The sequence below is a fragment of the Hyperolius riggenbachi genome, chromosome 9, assembly GCF_040937935.1.
Source record: "Hyperolius riggenbachi isolate aHypRig1 chromosome 9, aHypRig1.pri, whole genome shotgun sequence".
NCBI classification, from domain to species: domain Eukaryota; kingdom Metazoa; phylum Chordata; class Amphibia; order Anura; family Hyperoliidae; genus Hyperolius; species Hyperolius riggenbachi.
This window is the reverse complement of record NC_090654.1, coordinates 75159056-75183195: the sequence shown is the minus strand read 5'-3', so window position 1 is coordinate 75183195 and position 24140 is coordinate 75159056. Positions and strand designations below refer to the sequence as shown.

The 24140-nt window shown below is 45.3% G+C and overlaps 2 protein-coding genes across 2 annotated transcripts in view; both read left to right on the top strand.

Annotated features, from left to right (window-relative positions):
- Positions 1-6682, top strand: part of TXNRD3 (thioredoxin reductase 3) — a 61170-nt gene extending 54488 nt beyond the window's left edge. Inside the window, exons 13-16 of the mRNA XM_068253077.1 lie at positions 635-742; positions 1539-1634; positions 1927-2061; positions 3716-6682. Coding sequence (XP_068109178.1) covers positions 635-742; positions 1539-1634; positions 1927-2061; positions 3716-3778 — 402 coding nt within the window. The 3' untranslated portion in view covers positions 3779-6682. The remainder of the gene's footprint in view (positions 1-634; positions 743-1538; positions 1635-1926; positions 2062-3715) is intronic.
- The window catches only part of CHST13 (carbohydrate sulfotransferase 13), an 841732-nt gene that overhangs the window by 553166 nt on the left and 264426 nt on the right, over positions 1-24140 (top strand). The gene's annotated exons all lie outside the window — the stretch shown is intronic.

Genomic DNA, 24140 nt, shown 5'->3' with positions numbered 1-24140 from the left:
CTCTGCCGTCGCTATGACGGCAGAGCGCTGTGCGCCGGTCAGGAGCTGCTTTCATTGGCTCCTGACCCTATCATTCTATGTAAGACAATGGGAACGGCTTACAGGAATGACAGGGCCAGGAGCCAATGAAAACGGCTCCTGCCCGGCTCACAGTGCTCTGCCGTCATAGAGGCGGCAGGGCATCACATTGCGGCGGGGGCAGAGCGGACCGAGCGAAGCGGATGGGCTGGGGCGCGCGGTCAATGGGACGTAGAGTTTACGTCCGGTCAGAACCACAGCGCCCCCTGCCCGACGTAGATTCATACTCGCTTGGTCCGCAGGTAGTTAAGGTGTAATTTCACATGTATTTTGGCAGAAAGAAATGTGCATAGACCGACCAATGTATTTTTTGTAGCAAAATTAATAAAATCTCTCTGTGCATCAAATCACTCATGGAGGAAATGGTGGACTGGAATAAGGCTTGTAAAGTTAAACTTGATAACTTGTGATTAAAAAAAAAAAAAAAAAAAGTTAAGAAATCGAAGACAAATTTTATTTATGGGATTTTAAAATGATCTGAGATCTGTAAATTTGGTGACTGTGAAATTACATTTTGCACATTTTGTAAAAGTTGAACTTGCACTTCTTTCTGTAGTGTGATTACATCAATGTTCCTACAACTGTGTTTACTCCCATGGAGTACGGCTGCTGTGGATATCCGGAGGAGAAAGCTATTGAGGTCTTCGGTGAAGACACTCTGGAGGCAAGTTTGATTTCATTGTCCAGCTCTCCCTGTGTGCTGTTTTGCGGGGTCTGCGGCTTTTGGGTGTTTTTTTTTTTTTTTTTTTTTTTTTTAAAGATTTATTATGCAGCTTGTTTTTGTGTATTTTTTCCAATGAAGCGCCACTGAAACTTTAATGTACTCACAAATCACAATTAGCAGCTGATTATGGGAAATGTTTCAGCGTGGTAACAGCGTGTTATCAGTTGGGTGAGCACAGGCACAGTATGGCATGAAGTTTCAGTAGTGGGGCTGAGTACTGTTTCTAGATGGCATAGCCATGAGTGGCAGGGTTAGCATTGGGCGTTAGTGGCAGCGTGAGCATTAGGTGTTGGTGGCAGCATGAGCATTGGGCGTTGGTTGCAGGGTGTCAGGATGAGCGTTGGGTGTTGGTGGCAGCGTGGGTGTTGGGTGTTGGTGGCAGCGTGGGTGTTGGGCGGTGGCAGCGTGGGTGTTGGGCGGTGGCAGCGTGGGTGTTGGGCATTGGCAGTGTGGGCATTGGCAGCTTGGGGGTTGGTAGCGGGGTGAGCATTGGGCGTTGGTTGCAGGTTGGCGGACGAGCATTATACGTTGGTGACGGGGTATTGGGCGTCGGCGGCAGGGTGAGCATTGGGTGGCAGGGTAATAATATCGGGTGTCAGTGGCAGGGTGAGCTTCTATCAAATATGGTTACATGCAGATAAAGATGTACCTGTACTTCAGTCAGAGAGCACAGTTTATGCTTCGTAAGTGCTCTGCTTTTCTTGGAAAATAACATGAGTTGGTCTTGTGTCTCCAGGTGTACCACACTCTGTTCTGGCCCCTGGAATGGACCGTTCCTAGCCGGGACAATAATCAGTGCTTTGCTAAGATAATCTGCAATAGACTTGATAACGTAAGTATCCACATCCTAGTTAAAGCAGAGATGTCACAAATTAAAACTTAGATTTTGTTTCCCACACTGCCTTTTCTCATTTTCAAATGAATAAAAAAAAAAGAAAGAAAATTGACAATTTAGTATTGGGGCAAGCAAACCTTGTTTTGTTCATGAATTGTCTGTTTCAACAATACCATTGCCCATCTAGAAAAATATAATTTCCCAAAAATGGACTGAAAACTAGAATTGTCACATCTGTAAAGCCTGCCTGGCAGAGGTGCCCAATAAACAATGTTTAATTTTCTCTTAGGACCGGGTCATTGGATTCCATATTTTGGGTCCTAATGCCGGTGAGATCACTCAGGGCTTTGCTGCAGCGATGAAGTGTGGGCTAACCAAAGAAAAGCTGGATGAAACCATCGGAATCCATCCAACCTGCGCAGAGGTGAGTAACCACAGGATAGGTATAGCAGCATTCCTTGCGTCTTATCCGATATGCTGCCAAGTGTATTCTTAGTTGCTTTTGTGCAAATTTTCCTTGCTTCTGAGATTTGCCAGTGTGCTAAATGGAAACATATGCTGTAAATTGTCAGATGTAATAATTAGCTGAGATGGAGCAATTTTCAGGAATCGCTGCTTGTTTCATTTCCACTGCTGAAGCGTAACCACCTGTGACTCATAAAAAAGGCAACAAATGGCTGTTTTATTATCCAGCTGGACGAATCTTACTTTTTCTCCCGGGTGGTTTGTGCTGAAAAGATTGCCTGCTTTTGCTTTGGTCTGTCATGAAGAGGAAAGCTTTTCAGTATGCATTTATTACTTCAAGGGAACCCGAGGTGAGAGTGATAAGAAGGCTGCCATATATCTTTCCTTGTAAAAATGCCAGTTGCCTGGCAGTCCAGTTAATCTTCTGGCATACGTAGTGTCTGAGTCAAAACCCTGGAACAAACACATGACTAATCCAATAAATCCTGAGTCAGAGTACCTGATCCATGGCTAAAAGTATTAGAGGCACAGGATCCGGACTGCCAGGCAACTGGGATTGTTAAAAAGGTAAATATGGCAGCCTCCATATCCCTTTCACTTCAGGTTCCCTTTTGAAGGTAGCTTGTAGTGAGTTAAAAACACTAACCCACATATGCTCACTCTACAAGCAGCGAATGCTGCCACCTGTAGGTGCGGCTGCCACCTGTAGATGAAGCAAAAGGATGTGATATACCGCCACCAAGGGTGAACAATATAATACACAAATGTAGGTAAACATGCAAAAACAGAATAAAGTTCTCCAACAATCTGGTTAAAAATGGAGATAGTGGTGGACTTGCCTCCAGGAGTGTGACACAGATGGTCAATTTCAGGTAGTTGGCAGTAGCTACTTCCATGCTCTTCTCATTTCAAGTTTCATTAAAAGGATGTTTGTATTTTTAAACATAAATACAGCTACACCTCTGCAGTTCCTCTTAAATAGACTCTGAAGTCTCATAAAAATCATGTTTTTATATTAAAAAATCTCTTTAACATGATTGCCCTAACTAAAACGCTGCATCCCCGTGGCTGAACTCTAATTAAATCCCCCCAAACTCCCCGGGGCACATTGCGGGGAGTGCTTCCGTGAGAGGCAGAGGTTTTGACTGTAGCTCTGCCTCTGCACGCGTCTATCAGCGCGGATCGCCGCCTCCGCCCGCCCCTCTGTCTTCTTTCACTGAGAGGGGCGGGATAGAGGTGGAGATACGCGCAGATCGACATGCATGGAAGAAGAGCTGCAGCTGAAAGCTCTGCCTCCCAGGGCAGCAAAATTCACAACCAAGAAAGTAGTGGATTGGGGGGGGGAGGGGGGGGGGAGTTAGGGGGTTTTAGTTAGAGTTCAGCCGCGGGGATGTGGTGTTTTAGTTAGAGCTATCATGTTAGAGATCTTTAAAATAAAAACATGATTTTTATGAGACTTCAGAGTCTCTTTAAGGAGTACAGCTACCCTTTACGGTAACTTTTTACAGAATGTATACTTCCAGAGTAATTACGGTTTGTGAACATGAACATTTTAAGATCATTTCTGTATATATATAGTATGCTTATTTTTCTTTCTTTCTCTTTCCTTGCAGGTATTCACCACCATGGAGGTTACCAAGTCATCAGGTGGTGACATCACTCAAAAGGGCTGCTGAGGTTAAACCCTGCTGTTGCTTATCCCAGTGAATAATCTTCCAGTTGTGAGGTCAATGCGGCTAAACAGCATCCAGTGATCATAATGGAGTCCATCATAAGATCCGAAATATTTCATTTCCAGGAGTCGCAGACGAAAAAAAACGTTGACCTGTCACAAGAGGATGTTCATGGGCAATGTGTGCAACAGCAGGGTATCTGCAAACTCTGGATCTTTTTGGAGCAGCGAAATGCTGATAATGAAGTCTTTGCTCAACACCTCAATTCGAGGAGAGCTTTGACCGATGTCCATAAATTATCCAGATCACCTCAAGTTTTCTAGCTTGTTGTTCTCTCCTCTCTCCCATTTGTCCTCTTCTGTTTCCTCCACAGAATATTTTTATCTTGGTCATTGCACAGTCTGACCACCACTTGTCTGCTGCTTTTTTGACAGCCGTGTCAACAGGCCACTTCCAGCCCAATGTCTGTAAAGAGCTGCCTTTTTCATGATCTGAAATTACATTGTGTGTTATCTAGTTTGTTTTTTCCCTCGCTCTATGGTTTTATTTTTCTTCAAACAGCAGGCTTTCATGAAGAGATTTGTACACCTAGAGATTGCTGAAATTTGCTCTGTGCATAAAATCATTTTTAGCATTTTATGTCGGAGGGCAAAATGGACACTTACTGGCAAATTATTGCGAATATTCTCAGGGCTGTGAAGTTTACAGTTAAATAGCCACATAAATCTACTTTGTAGATGTTCCTGAAAGGCTTAACATCCATTAACACACAATAAAAGGTATACACAACTGGTTGTGGCCGTTTTCGCCAACTATGTTGAGAAACGTGTCTGATTGTGAAGGACTTTAATAGGTAGAGAGGGATGTTTCCATGGCAACATCCCTTCTTTAGAAGTCAGAAAGTAACACATTTTGTGTAAAATGCTTCTGATAGAAGCTCTGTTCTATGGATTCTAGGCCTCAGGCAAGCCTCTGTGTCATTGACCCCAAGATATGAAGGGGACACTTTCATGGGGTTAACGTGCCACCTAACAGAATAAAATGCATGAACTTTATTGAACATCCTTTAATGTGTTTAATCTGTGCTAATAATGAATTATTGATTTGATGGTAACTGTTGGTTAACTCGGCATATTTTGTGAGCATGGTTAACTTCTTCAGTAGTCCATGAGGGTAGAAGGTAAACGTTTTATGAATGGAGCTCTGAAGTAGTGAACCTTGTGAAATGTGTTGGAAACCCAACGTATTACTTGGGATTCCATCAATAATAAGTGTATATATCTGAATACTGAACCAGGTCTACGTTGAATTTTTGTCCACAACTCTCTTGTGTGTTTTGCTAAGATCAAAACACATTGCATGTTCTGCGATTTTGAGTATCGTAACATTTTTACATGCTGTTCAAAAAGTTATTGGATTTGAACCTGTTTTCAAAGTAATTTATATGTTTTACCCTTGTGAAATTCCTACCCCTCTTGTAGGCATTCCCTTCCATTTGTACTAATTTTTGGGATGTTGGGGGTCACAACTTCTATAACGCACAATGTTGTTGTTTCCTATTAAGTGGCACTGTTCATGGTCAAATATGGCTTTAAACCCCCACCAGTCTAGTATGAGGCCCAGAATTCACAGTATGGTACATCAGTTTCAGACTCGGCTATGGTGTTTTGCCCTTTATATAATTTTTTTTTTTTTTTTTTTTTTTTTTTTTTTTTTTGCAGTGAGTGTTTTCACTTATCGCTCTTCTCCAGTCAGAATGTCCTCAGTGTTGTCAGTCCTGCCTTTCCCAGTCGAAACATCAGTGTATGCTGCACTACAATTTAGTGCATCTCGCTCACTTTCTCACTTTTTTTTTGTTTTTGTTTTCTTTTTTTGAGGACGGAGAGATGGTCTGAAAACTGCAAGGCCATAGCTGTGGTTTTCTGGCAGTTTTGATTTTTTTTTTTTTTTTTTCACTTTCCATCAAAGGCCAGCTATTTATTTAGGTTTTTTTATAGGCCATAACTTTTTAAAGGACTGCAAAATGTAAAATACAAGTTAAACCTAATCCTAGCTAAATCTAAAATATATATTTGGCACTGTTCATTTTGACTAAAATTATTTTATTTTTTAAATTTACTTTGGAGGGATTACATTTGCCGCGCACAGAGTACATCTATCTCGCCATCACTTAGTCTCCTTCCTTTGACTGAAAATAAAGCAAACCTGTAGTCAGTAAAAAAAAAAATGCCACCTTCTCAGCTGCGCTGCCTTTGTGCACCAGCGCAGCCACACTGTGCAGGTGTCAGTAGGATTGCACCTGGGCAGTATCACAGAGCTGCTCGTGTACAGAAAAATCATGCTCAAGCAGATAATGCTACTGCGTCAGGCATGGGCAGTACTTTGCACCCAAGTAGTGCATGCTTGTTTGGACATCGGAGTGCTACCTCATGCAACATTCATTTTGAATATTGTATAGCATTTTACAACGCGGGGGGGGGGGGTAGAAAGACTACCCCCTACTGAGGTAAGTTATCTTAACGTTGCATTCTGACTACAGGTATTCTTTAAACATCATAATCTGTAAGGTCACTCGCAAAAGCCAACTTGTATTTTACTTTTTCTTGTCCTTGCTGCTACATCCTGATTCTGTGTGTGGTTTTTGTACTGTATATTCTGTTCATTTTAACTCCATGCTTATGCAGTTACTCTGTATGACTCGTGCAATTAAGAGGAGAGTGACCCAGAATTGGAGAAACCCAAAGTTTTACTATCTCACATTGACTCTCTTAATGTTCTGAGTTACATTTTATGGCTCTAAAATGTTAATGTCTCTTTCTATACCTGAGACTTCCATCCCTCATTCATCATATATTTTTGTTAGAAATGTCAAGGCTTAAAATATCAATAAATTAACTTATCAACTCAGTCCTGTCTCCTTGTCTTGCAATGGCAATCCGTTTTAGAGGGTTATTCAGCTAAACTGATGGGTATGTTACACTTGTCCACAGAAAGTTGTCAGCCTGTGTGCAAAAAAACGTTCATTATTTTCTACTTCAGTAAGGGCCAGTTGGCCAGATGCACTGCCAGTCACAGTGGTCAATGCTATCCCTATGTGACCCGCATGCGGACTGCGGGAAACTGCAGCATGCAATCCATAAATTTAGCCGCACCGCATCCTATCGTGACTGGAGGTTTTGCATCAATGGAAACAGGCCCATTGACTAACACTGGATGCAGTTTTGGTGCAGTGTGGCAATCGCTCCACATGTAGTGGAAACAGGCCCTAAACCCTTGCCCAAGTGTTTGTGTAGTGTGATCTGGGCCTAAGTTGTGTACACCCCTTCCTGCATTTTGAAAGAACCATTATGAAAAATGTAAAATACATGAAAACACAAAGTACATCACTCCCAGAATAAAATGTGCTATAAATTACTTTTCGCCTATGTTGCTGTCACTTACAGTAGGTAGTAGAAATCTGACAGGTTTTGGACTAGCCCATCTCCTCAAGGGGATTATCAAGGTTTTCTTTGTTTTTAAAGGGCAACTAACGAGAGGGATATGGAGGCTGCCATATTTATTTCTTTTTTAACAATACTAGTTGCCTGGCTAGCCTGCTGATCCTCTATTTCTAATATTAGCCATAGACCCTGAACAAGCGTGCAGCAGATCAGGTGTTTCTGGCGTTATTGTAAAATCTGACAAGATTAGCTGCATACTTACTCATGTGATTGACACTTCTATTGGCAAATAGACCAGTAGGGGCTGCCAGGCAACTGCTATTGTTTAAAAGGAAATAAATGTATGGCAGCCTCCATATCCCTCTCATTACAGTTGTCCTTTAACCTTAGTGAACAGCAGTTGCTCAGTCCAACTGCCGAAATAGTATGCAAACAGGTGTGTGTGTGTGGGGGGGGGGGGGGCAGCAGCCTGCATTCTTACATAAGTCCTTTGCAGGGAGTGCTTTTGTCAAGCATAAAGGTCATACTGAGAATCCCCATGAAGAGATGTACTAGTCAAAAACCTATCCGTTCTGTCAGATTTCTACCAACTACTGTAAGTGACAGCAACTTAGGTGAAAAGTAATTTATGGCTCATTTTTACTCTGGAAGAAACATACTTGTATATCAGTGTTCTCCCCAGAGCCAAATAGGTGGGCGCGCCGCCCGGGTAAGGTTACACCCCCGCCCGGCTGCCAACACGTGGCTGTAATTGAAGTCCGGACTGTTTTGCTCCTCTGCGTCATAAATCCCAGCCGGCTGACAGCACGTGCCTGTGAATAGTGAAGCCAATGCTGTTCTGCTCCTGCTCCTCAGTGTACGAGATCTTGTTGAGCTCGTACAGTCACTGAATTAGCATGGACTGGGCGGGACATTTACATCCTCATCAGGCAGCCGCTGAGTTCCTAGGATCGTCAGAAAGCCAGTCAGTGAGTGAAGCTGCGGGTGGGGGAATGGGATTCTGGAGAGGAATGTTGTGTGCCTGCAGCTCCTGTGTGAGTTTGTGTGAGAGCAGCCCCGCTGTCCCCCTCACCCCCTCCATTGTGAAACTGTTCTCTGAAAGCAGCCAGGGAGACAGCTGTAAAGCCATTAAGCCAGAACTTCTCCCTACCCCCCTCCTGGCAGAACTGATAAGGACCTGGGGCTTTCAGAGTTGAGACTGCAGGGTCCTAATGCTGACCTGCTAAAGTAAAGGTGCCCATACATCTAGCGATGATGGGCAGATTCAATCAAGAGACAAATCTCTCTCTGATCAAATCTGATTAGAGAGAGATCTGTTGGGTACCCATACACTCCAGGTTGATTCCCGATTGATTTCAGCTTGAAATCTCTCAGGAATCATCCGAATCCTCCGCCTCCCCCCCCCCCCCCCCGACTGTCCCCAGAGGAGCTCACACTCTAATTCCTACCGATAGTCATAGTCTAATGTCCCTACCATATTATTATGTATTTATATAGCACTGACATCTTCTGCAGCACTTTACAGAGTACATAGTCATGCCACTGACTTTCCTCAGAGGAGCTCATTGCTCCGCATAAGCCACGCCCACATTCAGTTGCATGGTAACACCCATTTTTTTGCGCTGGCCCTTCATTCCCCTGGTCGCTCCCCACCCGGCTACTTTTTCATGCCACCCGGCTGGAAAAAAATTCTGGGGAGAACACTGTATATGTTTATTTATTGATACATGCATAACACAATAAATGCATAGACATATGACTATAGTAGGGACTAGATTGTGAGCCCCTCTGAGGGACAATTAGTGACAAGACAATATATACTCTACAGCGCTACGTAATATGTCGGCGCGATAAAAGTAAATAAAATGTTTAGTGTATATTTTGGTAATGGTCCATTGCAGCACCCCTGAACTGAGGGGGGGGGGGGGGGAGTGGTTTGCATGCTTGCTAGCATATGTCACCACACCATCCTCTTGTCCTAGGGGTCCCGCGGTACTGGTACCGAACGTTGAATACGGGCAGGAGGAAGTGTTCGTTTCCTCCCCTGTTGGCCTTAAGAACGCCCTCTTGGCCGACATCTTTTTCCAGAATTGATTAAAAAAAAAAAAAACCCAAATCATTACTCACCTAATAGGTGTACCATTTGCTGCATTTTCTGTCCTGTCAGCTCTTCCGTTCCGCAGCAGTCTTCACAGCAATGGTGCTGACCAGGAAGTAGTCAGTACTTCTGGGTCATCGCCATTCCTGTGAATATGCTGGGGCTTTTACGAGTGACACTGCGGCAGAACGGAGGAGCTGACTGGACGGAAAAGGGAGCAAGTGGAACGGTGGAGTAGGTGAGTTATAGTCTTGGGGCCTTTTTTTTAAATAGATCACTTATCGCATCAAGAGTACTTTAAAGGTGTTTTAACTGGCCAATTGTTAGTCATGTGATATTGATGACAATGGCTTCAATTCATCAAGCATTACCGCATTCGGTAATGCTGAAAACAGCTGACTTAACGAAGCACTTTAGAAAATGTTAATTCATCAAAGCTGTTACTGAATGAGAAGCTGAAATGACACAGCAATGAGATAAATTACCGACATGTGCTCAACAAATGTTAATTCATCAAGGTTCCCACATTCGCTAACACATTCAGTGTTTATCTCAAGCTCTCCCCTGTCGTTACAGGCTTCGAAAGCCTTCTGTGTGAATGTTTTCATGATTAGCAGGAGCAGGCAGCCAATAGAAACAGCCCCTGTTCTCCTGCAAGTGCCGCTGATAGGTCACACAGGCTTCTCCACACAAGCTTTCAGACCCCCCAGGCAGTGAGCAGAGAGAACGGGTCAAAATATATCCCCAGATTCCCTTCGGTGGTGTAACCCTTTCAGGCCCTGTTTGATAATGCAAAGATGCTGGTGGTGAAATCACCAAGCATGGCATTTGTAATGTCTCCAGGAAGTTCATCTACGTTGTGGCAAATAAATAAAATGTTAAAGACTGATCGACAGATTCAGAGCAGCAGAGGCAGTATAAATAACAGTAACTATAACACCTTTACATCTAAAGGGATGTCTGGATGCCTTCTATTGTTATCAGCTTGTAACACAGGGACATTCCAAGCTGCTCTGCACCACTCTGCTGTTATCCAACAGCCTTTGATGAATTGAAGCCTAGTAGTTCGGTAACTTAACGAACCTCTACCACACATGGGAAAATATTGATGAATTAGCACAGTGAAGTGTAAAATACCGAATGCGGTATTTTAAGGACTGGGGTTTTGTTATCGAACACCCTTTGATGAAATGAAGCCAATAAGTGCCTACTGTTTGACAGTTGCCTAATGAAACAACTTGGTGACATCTGTTTCTGATTGTCCTCAGGCTAGTGTCGTCCTGGCAATGTGGATTCTAGTTATGAAGTCAGTGTCTGCTCTGCAAAGTCACTGTGATAAAGCAGAATAACAGGCAGGCTATTGTAGGTAAGCAGGAAGCTGTCATAAAGGGATGATTATTGGTGAGTAAGATCTTGTGCAATGTCCCTGCAGGGAAAATATGCTTAATCACTGTTGCTTATCTGCATTTACAGAGAACCATTTACCGCTCTTCCCGTTTGGAATGTGGCATTTTGAATATGGATTGACCCAGTCAACTAACCGTTCCATTGCAGCCCTGATGTGACTACTGCGGAGCAGCCTTAGTAGCCACAGGCGAGCCAGTAGTAAGGGTCCCAACTTTTCCCCCTCCCTTTCTGGAAAGCAGCGAGTCACTGGTGTGCTCCTATGGATGGGAAGGCAGCATGTCACTGGAGAGCTCCTTTGGATTGGGAGGCAGCGTGTTACGGGTGCGGCTTTTGGATGGGAAGGCAGCATGCTGTCATCTGCAGAGAAAGAAAGGAGGAAATGGAGAGCACCAACCTGTGTGCTTTGTATACTTTTATTCCATAAACCTTCTCATAGCAAACAGTTACATTTGTACAGGTGGCATCCTATATGGGCGATATGGTGGCAGAGACATCCAGCTAAAATATTTCAGAGTTATGGATGGGAAGGGCAAAGATGCCATACTTTTAAACGTGCACACCCTATCCATCGAAACGCCAGCCACCACCCGGGGTGTCCTAATATGTTGTGACTACAGGTTCCTTTTAAAGTACACCTGAACTGAAAAGGATCTGAAGGCTGCAATATTTTTTTTTCCTCTTTAAAATAATGCAAATTACTTGGTTGTTCTGTCGATTCTGTACCTTTTTGATACTTTTAGCCATAGATTCTAAGCAAGCAACCATGCGTATCAGATGTTCCTGACTCAAGTCTGACTAGATTAGCTGCATGCGTGTTTCAGGTGTGAGATTCTGACACTACTGCCAAAAATCAGCAGGGCTGCCAGGCAACTGGTATTGTTTAAAAGGTAGTAACTGTCAGCTTCCTTTTTCCGCTCGGTTGAGGCACAAAGGGAGAAGAGGTATCCAGAGGAGTATAAAACTTAGTTAAAAACTAAAATGGAAATAAAGAGGTGGGTTACCTCTAGACAACACTGGATTGTATAATAAAATACAAGTTTTATTATTATATGTATGCAGTGGCCAGTGTCTGCTAGAGATAAACCATCTCTTTATTTCCATTTTAGTTTTTAACTGTTTTTTTTATACACCTGGGTGCCTCTTCACCTTTTGTGCAGTTGTTAAAGCGGGATTGTCACCATAAAAATCACATTTCAACAGCAACTGGTCTGAGTGTATTAAGTGATAAAGATGCTAATCCTGCATTCAAAACTTTTTCTGCTGTTATGCTTTGGAGTTATCACATACTATAGGAGCACTGGCCCTTTAATAGCCATTGCCATTCAGTTGCATGCTGGGGGTGCTTTTTATCTATAATCTATTCCTCCTCTTCCCTTTATTTCCCTGCCTAGCTGAAACATGATCATCTGCTCACGTGTGTTTACAAGCAAGGCTGAGGTGACATGGCAATTGGAGGAGAAAAGAAAAAATGTTAAGGGAAGAATTTACCTCAGTATTTGGCCTCAAACTGTAGGCAAAAGACATGGTTCCCACCAGGAACAGAATTCCCTTCATTTACTATATAAAATTCACTGAAATCAAAGAATGGACAATACAATACATGTGTTACGTAAGTAGATCAAGTATTTATCTACTTATATATGTGGGTTTTTTTTCCCCCCGGGCATAGTATGGCTAATCCTCCTGCTTTAACAAACTTACCCCATTATGGTAGACCCCACTAGGTACACTGTGGTGCTCACACATAGTGCCAGGTTTTTTACTAGAGAGCAACCACCCCCCAATTGTCTGGGAATACGAGTGGCGCCTACTTGGTTGGTTGACCTTACTGCAACCCACTTTTGTATGTATAATTTTTTGCTCTTTCACTTTTCCACACAGCCTTTACATATTGTGCTATTTGGTCTCCTGTTGCTCTTTTAAAGTGTGCCGACACCTCACTATTCTCGGTTCAGGTGTCCTTTAACCACTCGAGGACCACAGGCTTACGCCGCCCTAGTGCTAAGGATATTTTTTACAATTCAGCACACTTTAAAGCGGAATATAACACAGCATTTCTTATTTGCTGTAAAAAATTTATAGAATATTATATGTAACCAGCATTTTTTTTTTTTACTAGACCAGCATTCGAAGGGTTACACACAGAGCTTGAAAGTTCAGTGCATTGAAATCTGGAGGCATCCGAAGTTGTAGATAATGTTATTTTGTGTTTACTTAAATGTATCAAGTGAGAAATGTGACACATTCTCTGACTGCGTTGAAGCTGCTGGAGACAGAGACCCTGAGGCCTGGAACCCACTACAAAGCGCAAAACGCAATCACTAGCGGTTTTGAGTTTTGTAAGCGATTTCATGAGCGTTTTCTGGCACTTTTGGGAGAGATTTTCAAAATCTCCCTCCCGAGATCCAATCAGTGACCACGTCTCGTAGGCATCAGCTTATGAGAGGGGATCACATTGTGAGCTACTTGAGACAGCTTTGTCACTAAGCTTCCCCCTGTACAGCGATGCACCAGATCGCAGCATTTTAAAACCTGAAAAAGTTTTCTTTATTTCTGACAGCTGATGTCGGAGCTCCGCTCTGTCACTCAGCGGGGATGCGTGCACATCGGTGCGCATGATCCCTGCAAATCTCCACCCACCACTCTTGACGCCGATCAGTATTAGGCGGCCCTGGGGCTGCCACCCTTCCACCGCCAATCAGCATTAGGCGGTCTGCGGGAGTTAAGCACAGATTGTTCTCGATTTTCTCCTTTCTTTTACTGCTTGCAGCCATGCACATTTGAAGCTTTTGTGTGCCACATAAAATGGAAAGGAGGGTCGGATTCAGCACTCAAGCCTTGAGTTTGACACCTGTGCTTTACAGGTTCTCCCTGCTCCTTTAGGCCCGGTTCACATTAGCGGTGGCCGTCCGGAATCGCCGTGCCGGAGCCGGACCGCTTGCAGAACGGACGGAACGGACGCACGACAATAGCAATGAAAGCCTATGCGTCCGTTCACATGCGTCCGTTCTGCCGGACCGGAGCCGGATCCGGACTCCGGCGTCCGTTCCAACATGCGCTATTTTTTGGTCCGGCTCCTCCGGCAGCCGTGTCCGGGGCGGAGCCGGACTGCACCATCCGGCCAATACAAAGTAATGAGAACCGGAGAGCGCACAACACACTGGCTACAAAAACCGGACGTTCTACCCCACTTCCTATGCATTTTGGATGGGGACCACATGGAGTTCACAGAGTGGGGCAGCAGCGATTTCATGCTGGAGCTCTAGGCAGCAACATGTCTGATATAAGTCTGATAACGAGGAGGCGAACAACAGAGAATTCCCAGGTATACGAAAAATGCCTGGATCCATGGTCCCAACTGCAGTCTCTGTATCCACGGATGGTCTCCACACGTCCACCTGTCTCCAACAATGACCCCAGACCCTTCTGCTGACCTCCCAGACCCCAGGTATTTACAGGTTGTTATCTCCTTAAGAAACCGGATCCGGACCGCAACCGTGTTCACACCGCACGGAAACCGGATGCAAACGGACCGGATCCGGATAGGAACCGTACGGATCAGGTCCGGTCCGGATACGGTGCGGTCCGGACATCCGGTGCGGTTTTGACAAAACCGCAAGTGTGAACGGGGCCTTAGCAGGAGTTGCTGTGGCCATGAATGGAAGGACTCTGAGTGGGCGCACTGTTATGGTGGCAGGTTATGGACACCACGTTTGTTACATGACCCCCAGAGAATGGTCAACAGGGGTAGGGGAAAAGAATGCTAAAGTGAACCAGAGACGAAGCACCCTCATGTGTTTTACCATATATATCAGTGGGAACATTAGAGGAAACACCTACCCTGCTCTCTGGTTCATTCTTCACTGCTCAGCCTGCTTGTTACCAGCCCTAATAAAATACCAGACTGAGCATTCAGTCTGGCTTTGCTCAGGAATCATTATAGCAGAGTCTGTCTTCTCTGATGCTTTTTCAAGCCCAAGCCTGCCCCCTTCTGGCTCTGCTATAATGACTCAGCTATAATGATTCCTGAGCAACGCCAGACTGACTGCTCAGCAGCCCTGATAAAATCCTTGACTAACAAGCAGGCTGAGCAGTGGAGCATGAACTAGAGAGCAGGGCAGGTGTTTTCTCTAATGTCCCCACTGATATATATGGTAAAATACATGAAGGTGCTTCGTCTCTGGTTCACTTTAACATTAGGTGCATCCAATCAAGCTTTTGCTTGGAGGCCTCATGATTTGTGGTACACACCCGATTTGGCCATTGTGAAAGTCTCAATTCTACACTTTTTTTTTTTCTCAGCTATTCACTGAATACTGTTACAAGGTAAAATCTGAAATATTTATTTTTTTCCCTCCATGGCAACATTTGAAAAGAATGACTGGTTGCAAAGTTCATTCTTAATAACAAAATTGTGCTGCGGTTTTGACAATTACATTATAGCGTTTTTGTTTAACAAAGCGTAAGTGTTCTTTCAGATCCATCGGTGGAAGGGAAAAAAACCTCTATAATGGGCAAGCAGAACAATGTGAATTGCAGAATGTGTGTGGAAGGTGTTATGATGAGGGGAGAGGTAAGTGGGGTTGTCACGTTAATAGTGGATAATGTGACAAGTGTATATATACATTTCTGTCTGAACGGCGCTTCCATACAGCGGTGTAAACATCACTTTGCAAGGCGATAATGGAGGAACAATAGGGAGACTGTGAATACGAGCTGATGTGACTCCCACACGCAGGTGCACCCTGCTGAGAGCAGTCTGCAATGTGACATGTTTCATGGATGAGTACAGCAGCCATTGTATTCAGGAACTCTCATGAAGCTCAGTTTACGGAGATGACGTGAAGGATTGGCGTTTTGCCTGTAGCAGAGGACCATGTATGTGTTAAAGGGTCAGCCTACCTAAAAGTCCTACGTCTGTTTCCAGTGGGCAAAGTGCCAGTTACCTTTAGGGGCCGCAGCTATGAAATCTCCCCCCAGTTTGTGCTTGCAGGATCTCTGGATGTGACTCCGCTCTTTGGGGGGGGGGAGGGGGACACTTACTATTTTAAGGGGGACACTATTTTTTCTTGTTTTCATGAATGAGTGCTGCTAGTAGCAGCACTCATTCACTGATAACCGAATGCATGAGCGTGCTCAAACATGCGCAGGATATCCACAAGCGCGCATGCACGGGAGCACTCGACAGCATTGTAACTGCAGGACATGAATTTCATGTTCTGGAATACACAGAAGGGCTAATTATAATGTGGAATTCATGTCCTGAAATCTAAAGAGGTTAAAGTGAGTGTAGAGCCCCCCCAAAAAGTCAGATACTTATGGACAGGGAAGGCATTGGATCTTAGGGAGCCCCCTCAACCGCCCCCCATCCCCCCCCCCCATTTAATTTGCCGCCTCGGACAACTTCAGAAGCTCTTGTATCCCAGGGTGTTTCCAAAGATGGGTGGCTCCGTACTGCGAGTGCGCCCGTAAGCCCGCCCATCTTTGGAAGCACTTGGGGACATGAGCGATTCCAAAGCCTCGTGCACCCGAGGGAAACTGAAGAAATTCACTTTGCTGTGGTTGGTTAGCAAGATCAGAATGTCTGATTATATCTTATCAGCAGCTGTGAATAGACTGTAGGAGCTCTGCCAAGGCAGCTCTTCCCATAGAGTAAAAACAGGCTTAACCCTTTGTGTTCCCTGCAAAGTGAAACCAAATTGCAGACATCAGGGTTATCATGCTGTGGCTAATCTCTTAGAGCAGAGAGGGAACTCTCGAGTTTAGTTCCACTTAAAAAACTGCAAACATTTGTCTAGTGTTTCTTTCCTGTTGGAGTCAAAATGCTGTTTCTGTTAGTGCAACCCATTTGTTCCGCAATTTTCACCTGAGCACAATCCTCGTCCTACAGTGTACTCGGGGCAATTGAGCTCTTAGGCCTCTTTTCCATGGATTGTTGAACTGTGCAATCAGTTACCAGGCAGCAGTGAGAGTTTGAAGCATTTCACTGCCTATCAACAGTCTGTGGAAAAGAGGCCTTATGCTTTCCGTAGTAGCTTAATCACAGTAGTGGAAATAAGGAAGAAACATCATCGCATCACAAATGCAATCAAGTTTCCTAGTAGAAAAGATCCCCAATGCTGTTCACCTGATCCAGGCATAAATACCTGGATTTTTGTGGTTAGCAACTTATCACAACCACCACTGGCGTAACTACTGGGGATGCAACCCCATTGGTGGCAGGGGGACCCACCAGCCATGTGGGGGGGCGCTCACGCCCCCCCAGCCAGATGTGGAACTGCGCTAGTTCATTCCCCGCAACCCAAAGTCTCCCGGGAGACAGAGCAGGGCTATGGAAAGATGGCGTCCGAAGGCCTGCACTGGAGACTATTTGTGTGTCCAGTACAGGGCTTCGGGCGCCATCTTGCCATAGCCCTGCTCTCTGCCTGTCAGCGCGGGAGATGTGCTGCTGGAGGATTAACGGGGAGTTGCGCGGAAGAGGCCGGCCGAGAGAGGAGCAGGGGCGTAACTAGAAATCACTGGGCCCCCATGCGAAAATTTGGATGGGCCCCCCCCATAGGCACCAAATAATTGGAACGGGGCAATGTTTCACTATAAAATAATTGTAATGGGTGATTTTCTGTTTGGGTTCAAGGTGCGTTTGTAGTTCCTGGGGGGGGGCTCAGCGCGTCTCTGATGGAGGCCATTCGGAGGTGGCCTGGTGTTGCGCTGATCCACCTTTTGCGCAATTTTTAATTTTCGATTTTATTTGATTAGCCGCACCCAGGCTATGCATATACATAGGTTAGGATTTAGTTAGTGTTAGGCCCCTCCCATGGAGGATTGACTTCTTCGCAGTGGGAGGGACGAGTACTTAATAGGTTGCATGGAAACCAACATCCTCCTCTAGTGGTAGACAGGTCATGTGTATGCTCGGTGTGTATTCGACCCCACAAGTGGGGCTTGCACTCTTTTGCAGGTAGGCCCTAGTCTGTTTTTAAGTAGCGCTGCTCATTTCCTTGCTATGTACTAATGTATTTCGTTTTTGGTCAGCTGCTCCCACTTAACAGCCATGCTTTTGGTGTATATGCAGAGCTTCTGTTTGGGTTCAAGGTGCGTTTGTAGTTCCTGGGGGGGGGCTCAGCGCATCTCTGATGGAGGCCATTCGGAGGCGGTTTGGTGTTGCGCTGATCCACCTTTTGCGTGATTTTCTGGTGACTGCTGCCCACATTACGATTATTTTCTGGTGACTGCGGCCCATATTACGATTTTCTGGTGAATGCTGCCAATATTACAATTTTCTGGTGACTGCTGCCCAATTTACGATTTCTGGTGAAATGCTGCCCAATTTACGATTTGTGGTGAAATGCTGCCCAATTTACGATTATTTTATGGTGAAACGCTGCCCCATTACAATTTTATAGTGAACCTCTGCCCCATTATGATTTTATGGCGCCTATTGGGGGGGGCATCAAAATTTTTGCAGGGGGCCCAGTGATTTCTAGTTATGCCCCTGACAACCACCTTCCATAAATACTGAAGGCATTGAACATTAATTTGCATTCCTTGAGTCAATTGAAAATGCATTTGGATTTTTGCCAAAAAGTTGAATTTGAAAGTAAATTGCTGGTCCATTGGCTTTAATGTCCAGATTTACACATTGGCTATCATTCATAAAACATTCCCGCATGTGGAAATGCTAAAAACAGCTGACTTTACCGAGCACTGAGCAAATTGTGTATTCATAAAGGCTGTTTCCGCATGCGAAGCTGAAGCTGACTTTTCTGATTCTATGCGGAATTGTAACAAAATGTCAATTCATAAAAACTAACGCAGGCGGTATGCGGACGGGGATTACCGCTCCCCTGGATGTAGCGATAGGCATGCGGAGTACATGTAAGTGAATGGGACAGACCTCCCAAGCAGCAGCATAGAGAACACTGCATGGAGGTACTCGGCCAGCTTCTCCTGTTTCCGCATACCTACCGACAGCCTACAGCGGGATATCTCCGCACTCCTAACGCAACAGGCAACATCTTTATGAATGCCCACCCAGAAGGCTGAAATACCGACAGCGGTATTTTCCCGCACGGATTTTGGTTACCGACAGCACTTTTATGAATGATAGCCATTGTGCATTAAACCGTTATATCTACCCATGTTGTTTGTTCTTTTGTGGAGGTAAGTTTTATCTACTCCTACACAGTATAATTTAGAGATTAGAATATATCTTTGGGCGCCTCTGATAGTTCGTTTTAGGCCTCTTTCACATTGGGACATTGCGTTTGATGCGACGTTAAAGTCGCACAACATGCCCCTAACGCAGCGCATGTAGGTTATGAAATTGGACGTTATATTGTACTGCATTGTCTCTTGGTGCGCCATTTTCGTCGCATACTGATGGAACGAAAACAGCGCATGCGTTACATTTAACTAAAAAAAAATCATTACTGACCATGTGCAACACACATAACGCAGCAAATGTATTGCTAAACGCACAGAATGCAGCACTTTCTAAATATTGCTACACGTTACACACATTACAACGTGTGCACTGTGAATGTCGCACAGACTTTGTATTGCTGTGCGTTATTTTTTATAACGTGCGACTTTAATGTCCCACTGTGAAAGAGGCCTTAGATGTACACATCGTATTTTTCGAATATAAGACACACTTTTATCCACTTCTTCTTCCCCAAATGGGGGAAAATGGTAAGTAAATTGTGCAGAGGGAGCAAGGAAACTTTTACCTGTTCCAGATTTGTGCCCTAAGAGACTCCCATAGGAGCTGAGAGAGTTTCTGATCAGGGATTTGAGAATGACAGGTAATCGCTGAAAAAAAAAAAAAGCGCACAAGAAAAAATGCATTCTGAAATTCCTTCCTGACCACATACTGTGCTTTTAGCATTATGACAAAGTCCCTTTCAGCTTAAAGGACACATCCAAGAAGCCTAAAAACACACACACACACACACCCCCGGGGCTTCCTCCAGTCCCTTGAAGCCGTCCTGTGCCCTCGCCGCTGCTCCGCTCCCCGTTGGTGGCCCGGGGTCTCCTAAAGCACAAGATGCCCACTGCACCTGTGCGAGTGGCTTTGAATCGCACTGACATCATCCGGACTGTACTGCGCAGGCGCAGTTCTGTGCCTGCACAGTACAGCCCGGATGACATCAGCATAACCAGTGATCTGCACGCTGGAGTGCAGTAAGATGCTCACCTGGCGAGGTCGGCATCTGCACCGGAGGGGACCGGGAGTCACCGGAGCTGTGGTGAGGGCACAGGACGGCTGCATGGGGCTGGAGGACGTAAATCAGGGGCGGCTCTAGCCATTTTGTCACTCCAGGCGAGAAATCCTGTGCCCCCCCCCCCGTGATTGCCCCCGGTCCCATACCCCGCACCCCTCATGGTGAACACCACTCCTGTGGTGAACCCCACCCCCAAGACCCCTGAAAATCATAATGCAGCAGCGTTTCACCAGAAAATGTACTTATTGCGGCATGGGTTCACCAGAAAATAGTTGTTATGCAGCAGAGCGTTCCACCATAAAATATACTTATTGCGGCGCACGCACGCACGCACGCACGCACGCACGCACGCACACACACACACACACACACACACACACACACACACACTATACACAGCACACAGACACTTTAGACACGCACAGCACCACAACACGCACACACCCCACACTATACACGCCCCACACTATACACGCACACACCCCACACTATACACAGCACACACCCCACACTATACACAGCACACACCCCACACTATACACAGCACACACCCCACACTATACACATACAGAGATAGGAGGAGTGGAGTGAGACTGAGAATAGCCTGAGATGGAGCAGTTTATCTGTATTGCAGTCCCACATTACACAGAAACTAGTTGCTGGTAATAGGACTGCTGTCCCTGCCAGTCTCTTACACAAGTCAGCAAGCAGCCCTCCTGGAGTCTAGGGACTGTCAAAACTTTTCAACCTGTTTAAGACCTTATCTGCACTTGCAGTCATTATAACAATGGGGAGAGACCAGACAGATTTTTTCCCACTGACCCTCCAGATGAGTTCTACATCATGCTGTGTATATTTACCAGCTTGCCTGCCCTCTAATTGCACTTTTATCAGCTAGCCTAGTGTTTTACATTGCCTTACATCAACAAACCTGAATACAGCAGACACAGGACCAACCCTAAATCATTGAATGAAAGGTGGCCTGGGGGTAAGTCAATGCCTGGCTGCTACACAGTCTCTACATCCATGCAGTTACCAGTAGCAGAGAGAGAGGGACTGAATTCTCAGGAGTCGGACTCAGGAGCTGATGATGCTGTACTCCTCGGATCCCTGACTAGGATGAGTGCCTTCTCTCACTGACTTATTCATTACTGTGGTTCTTTGAATCATTGAGCTGAAGTCCAGTCAGCCCCGCTGCTGCTGCTGCTGCTGTGTAAACTGACACCTGAGTCAGCTGAGAGGCATTTCTTCTCTCACTACTCAGTGCAGAAGCGCCCTTCCCTCTTCCTGTCGCCTTAGGCGAAAATTTATAGCTGCCTAATGGCTCGGATGCCTCTGACGTAAATACACCTCAGGCCTTCCCTTTAAGGGGGACAGAAATGCAATCAAAGAAGAAAATCACTACATTTGCATTTGGGAAAAAAATGAATTACATTAGTGGAAAAGAGGCACAACATTTCCTATTATTTTGCGTGTCCTAGTGAACTGAAAACGACATGCGACACAAGAATCAGATCACTGCATGCTCAGTAGAAAGGTCCCTAAGGTGAAGTCAATTAAACAGGAAGAGTCAGGGTTGGTCTTTGACTCTAGTCAAGTATTCCAAGCAAGAGGTCGGGGCTGGCTGCTGACGGTGTTCAAGATTCCCAAGCAAGAGGTCAGGGTTGGCAGGCTAACTGGTCAAGATTCTCAAGAAGGAGGTCTGGGGTGGTGGCTGACTGTTGTCAAGATTACCAAGCAAGAGGCCGGGACTTTACAAATTTTGATGCTGGTCGTGAGGGTCAGCCACAATATCTGGTAAGGGGCTAGTATTTGATACTGGTGCCTGGGAAGTGCAGTGTGGGCACCGGGTGCTTAATGGTGAAGGAGTGTGTGATACACAGGTGGTGTAAACTGAGGATTACGTATTGCACCAAAGGAGCCGTCTCTTTTTTTCCTTTTCTTGCATGAACTGAGGGAAATGATGCTGAAAAAAATCGATGCAAGTGTAGGAGACCTGAGGATTGCAACTGGCTGGGCCGAATGTGATTTATGCCAACTGTCACGATTGGCACTACAATCTGGTGAGCGTAATTGTTGCACAAATAGTGGATTCCAAAGGATCAGTGTGTTTTGTATGATATCCTCAGCTCATACTAGAGTGGGACTTGGAAACTTGGACTTTTGATACAAATTCATACACTGAAGTCTGGGTTATTGATATTGGGAGGGTGGAAGGCACAAAATAAGGACAATTTTTTCTTGCCATAAGAGCACAAAATATGTGGATTGTTGTGGGATAGCCATCCAATATTGTATATTGACGCAAAGGCTGATGTTTGTTAGGTTACATGCTATGAGGAGTACCTGTTGAGCGCTAACTTTGATTTAGATTGAAAGAGGCCGGGACTGGCAGATAACAGATGTAGCGTGTTTCAAGGCTGAAGTCAGGTTACGCAGCAAAGTATACAGGCCAGAGTCACGAATGGAGGACACTAATATTTGGAAGCACACCATCACTGAGGCACTATGCAGAATTCACAGCACAATGCTGCTTAAAGGGATACTTAAAGTAAACCAGAGATCAGACCATATAATATAAAGAATCAATACTTACCCGGGGCTTCTGCACATGCACGGACCTTGCACACATGCGCAGAAGGCACAGACTGACGTGACTGAGCCAGTTACCAAGGATGATTGCGGCTGAACGGCAGACCATGGGAGGATGGCGAGGGACTCGCATGTGCTTATGAGGCTGGAGGAAGCCCCGGGTGAATATAAAATTGTTTGTATTACGTGGTCTCTTGTACACTTAAAGTGAACCTAAAAAAAAAAATGTTTCACTTACCTGGGGCTTCCACCAGCCCCCTGTGCCCCAGCCGTCCTGGAACTATCCTCTAATCCCCCGTAGTGACTCAGTCTTGATTTCAGCGATAGAGCTAGTAGTTGGCCTCTGCGCCTGCGCGGCCCGTCCTCAATCTCTCTTCCGCTGCTGGGAGCGTCTTGTGCATGCACAGTATGAGAAAATCTGTCAGTGCAATCGAAACTCAGCCACTGCGGGGGGACCAGAGGATTGTTCCAGGGCGGCATGGGCACAAGGCGGCTGCAGGGGCCTGGTAGAAACTGCGGGGGGACCAGAGGATCGTTCCAGGACGGCACGAGCACAAGGCGGCTGCAGGGGCCTGGTCAAAATCCTGGGTAAGGGAAACTTTTTTTTCTAGGTTCACTTAAATTTTCCTTTGAATGATCTTGAATACATGTGTTGTGCAATGCAGCAGATGGCCTAGGATAGCCAATCCTGGTGTTATTAAATGAGGCCTTGCATCTGCCTGTGCTGCCCGTGGCATCCAATCTCTGGTTGTTATGGCTTCTAGCAATCTTTGCACAGCTGTGATTTTAATAAAGTTCTATTGATAACCATAAATGATAAACGGAATTACTAATCTGGATCATTCCAGTTGGTAGGATGATGCCTCACATTTCAGTGGGTAGGAAATGAATTGTCTGGGCTTAATGGAGGTCCATTACGTAATTTTTATCTCCGCTATGTGTTCTTTCTGCAGCTAATGATACTAATTTAGCCGATATTCTGTTTGCATTCCTGGTCCTCTCCTCATCCCCTTCCAAGGAGTCACCAGTAGAGCTACTGATAGCTTATCATAGCTGCTAATTGGATTCTTAAAGGGAACCAACAGAAAGAGGGATACATATGGGACCGGCCATCTTTATTTCCTGGTTGATCTATTCCCCTATCTTTGATATTTTTCTGTAGAACCTGCCTGGAACAAGTGTGCAGATCAGGACTTGAACCGTGCAGGCAACAGGTCAGGGCCAAGTGCCCTAGAAACGCCTTGCGAGGCTGTTATCGAATACTGGAGTGTTGCATACTGTTGCAATGGAAGGGGGGGGGGGGGGTTGGGGATGACAGCCCAGCACTCAAAAGAACAGCTTCACACTGGAGGGGAGCAATGCACCCCCGCCCCTTTCTCAGGACTAAGGGCCTGTTTCCACTTGTGTGGTGCGAATCACCGCGGTAAAAATTTGCATGCGGTGGAGAATTTTGCATGCTGGTGTATGCAAATTTTCATGCGAATTTGCATGAATGACGCTGTATGCGAATTTAACCATGACAGTGCCTGTGTGATTTTCCATTGATTCCATGCGAATTTGCGAGCGAATTCGCATGAAAATTCGCATACACTCGCATAGTGGTG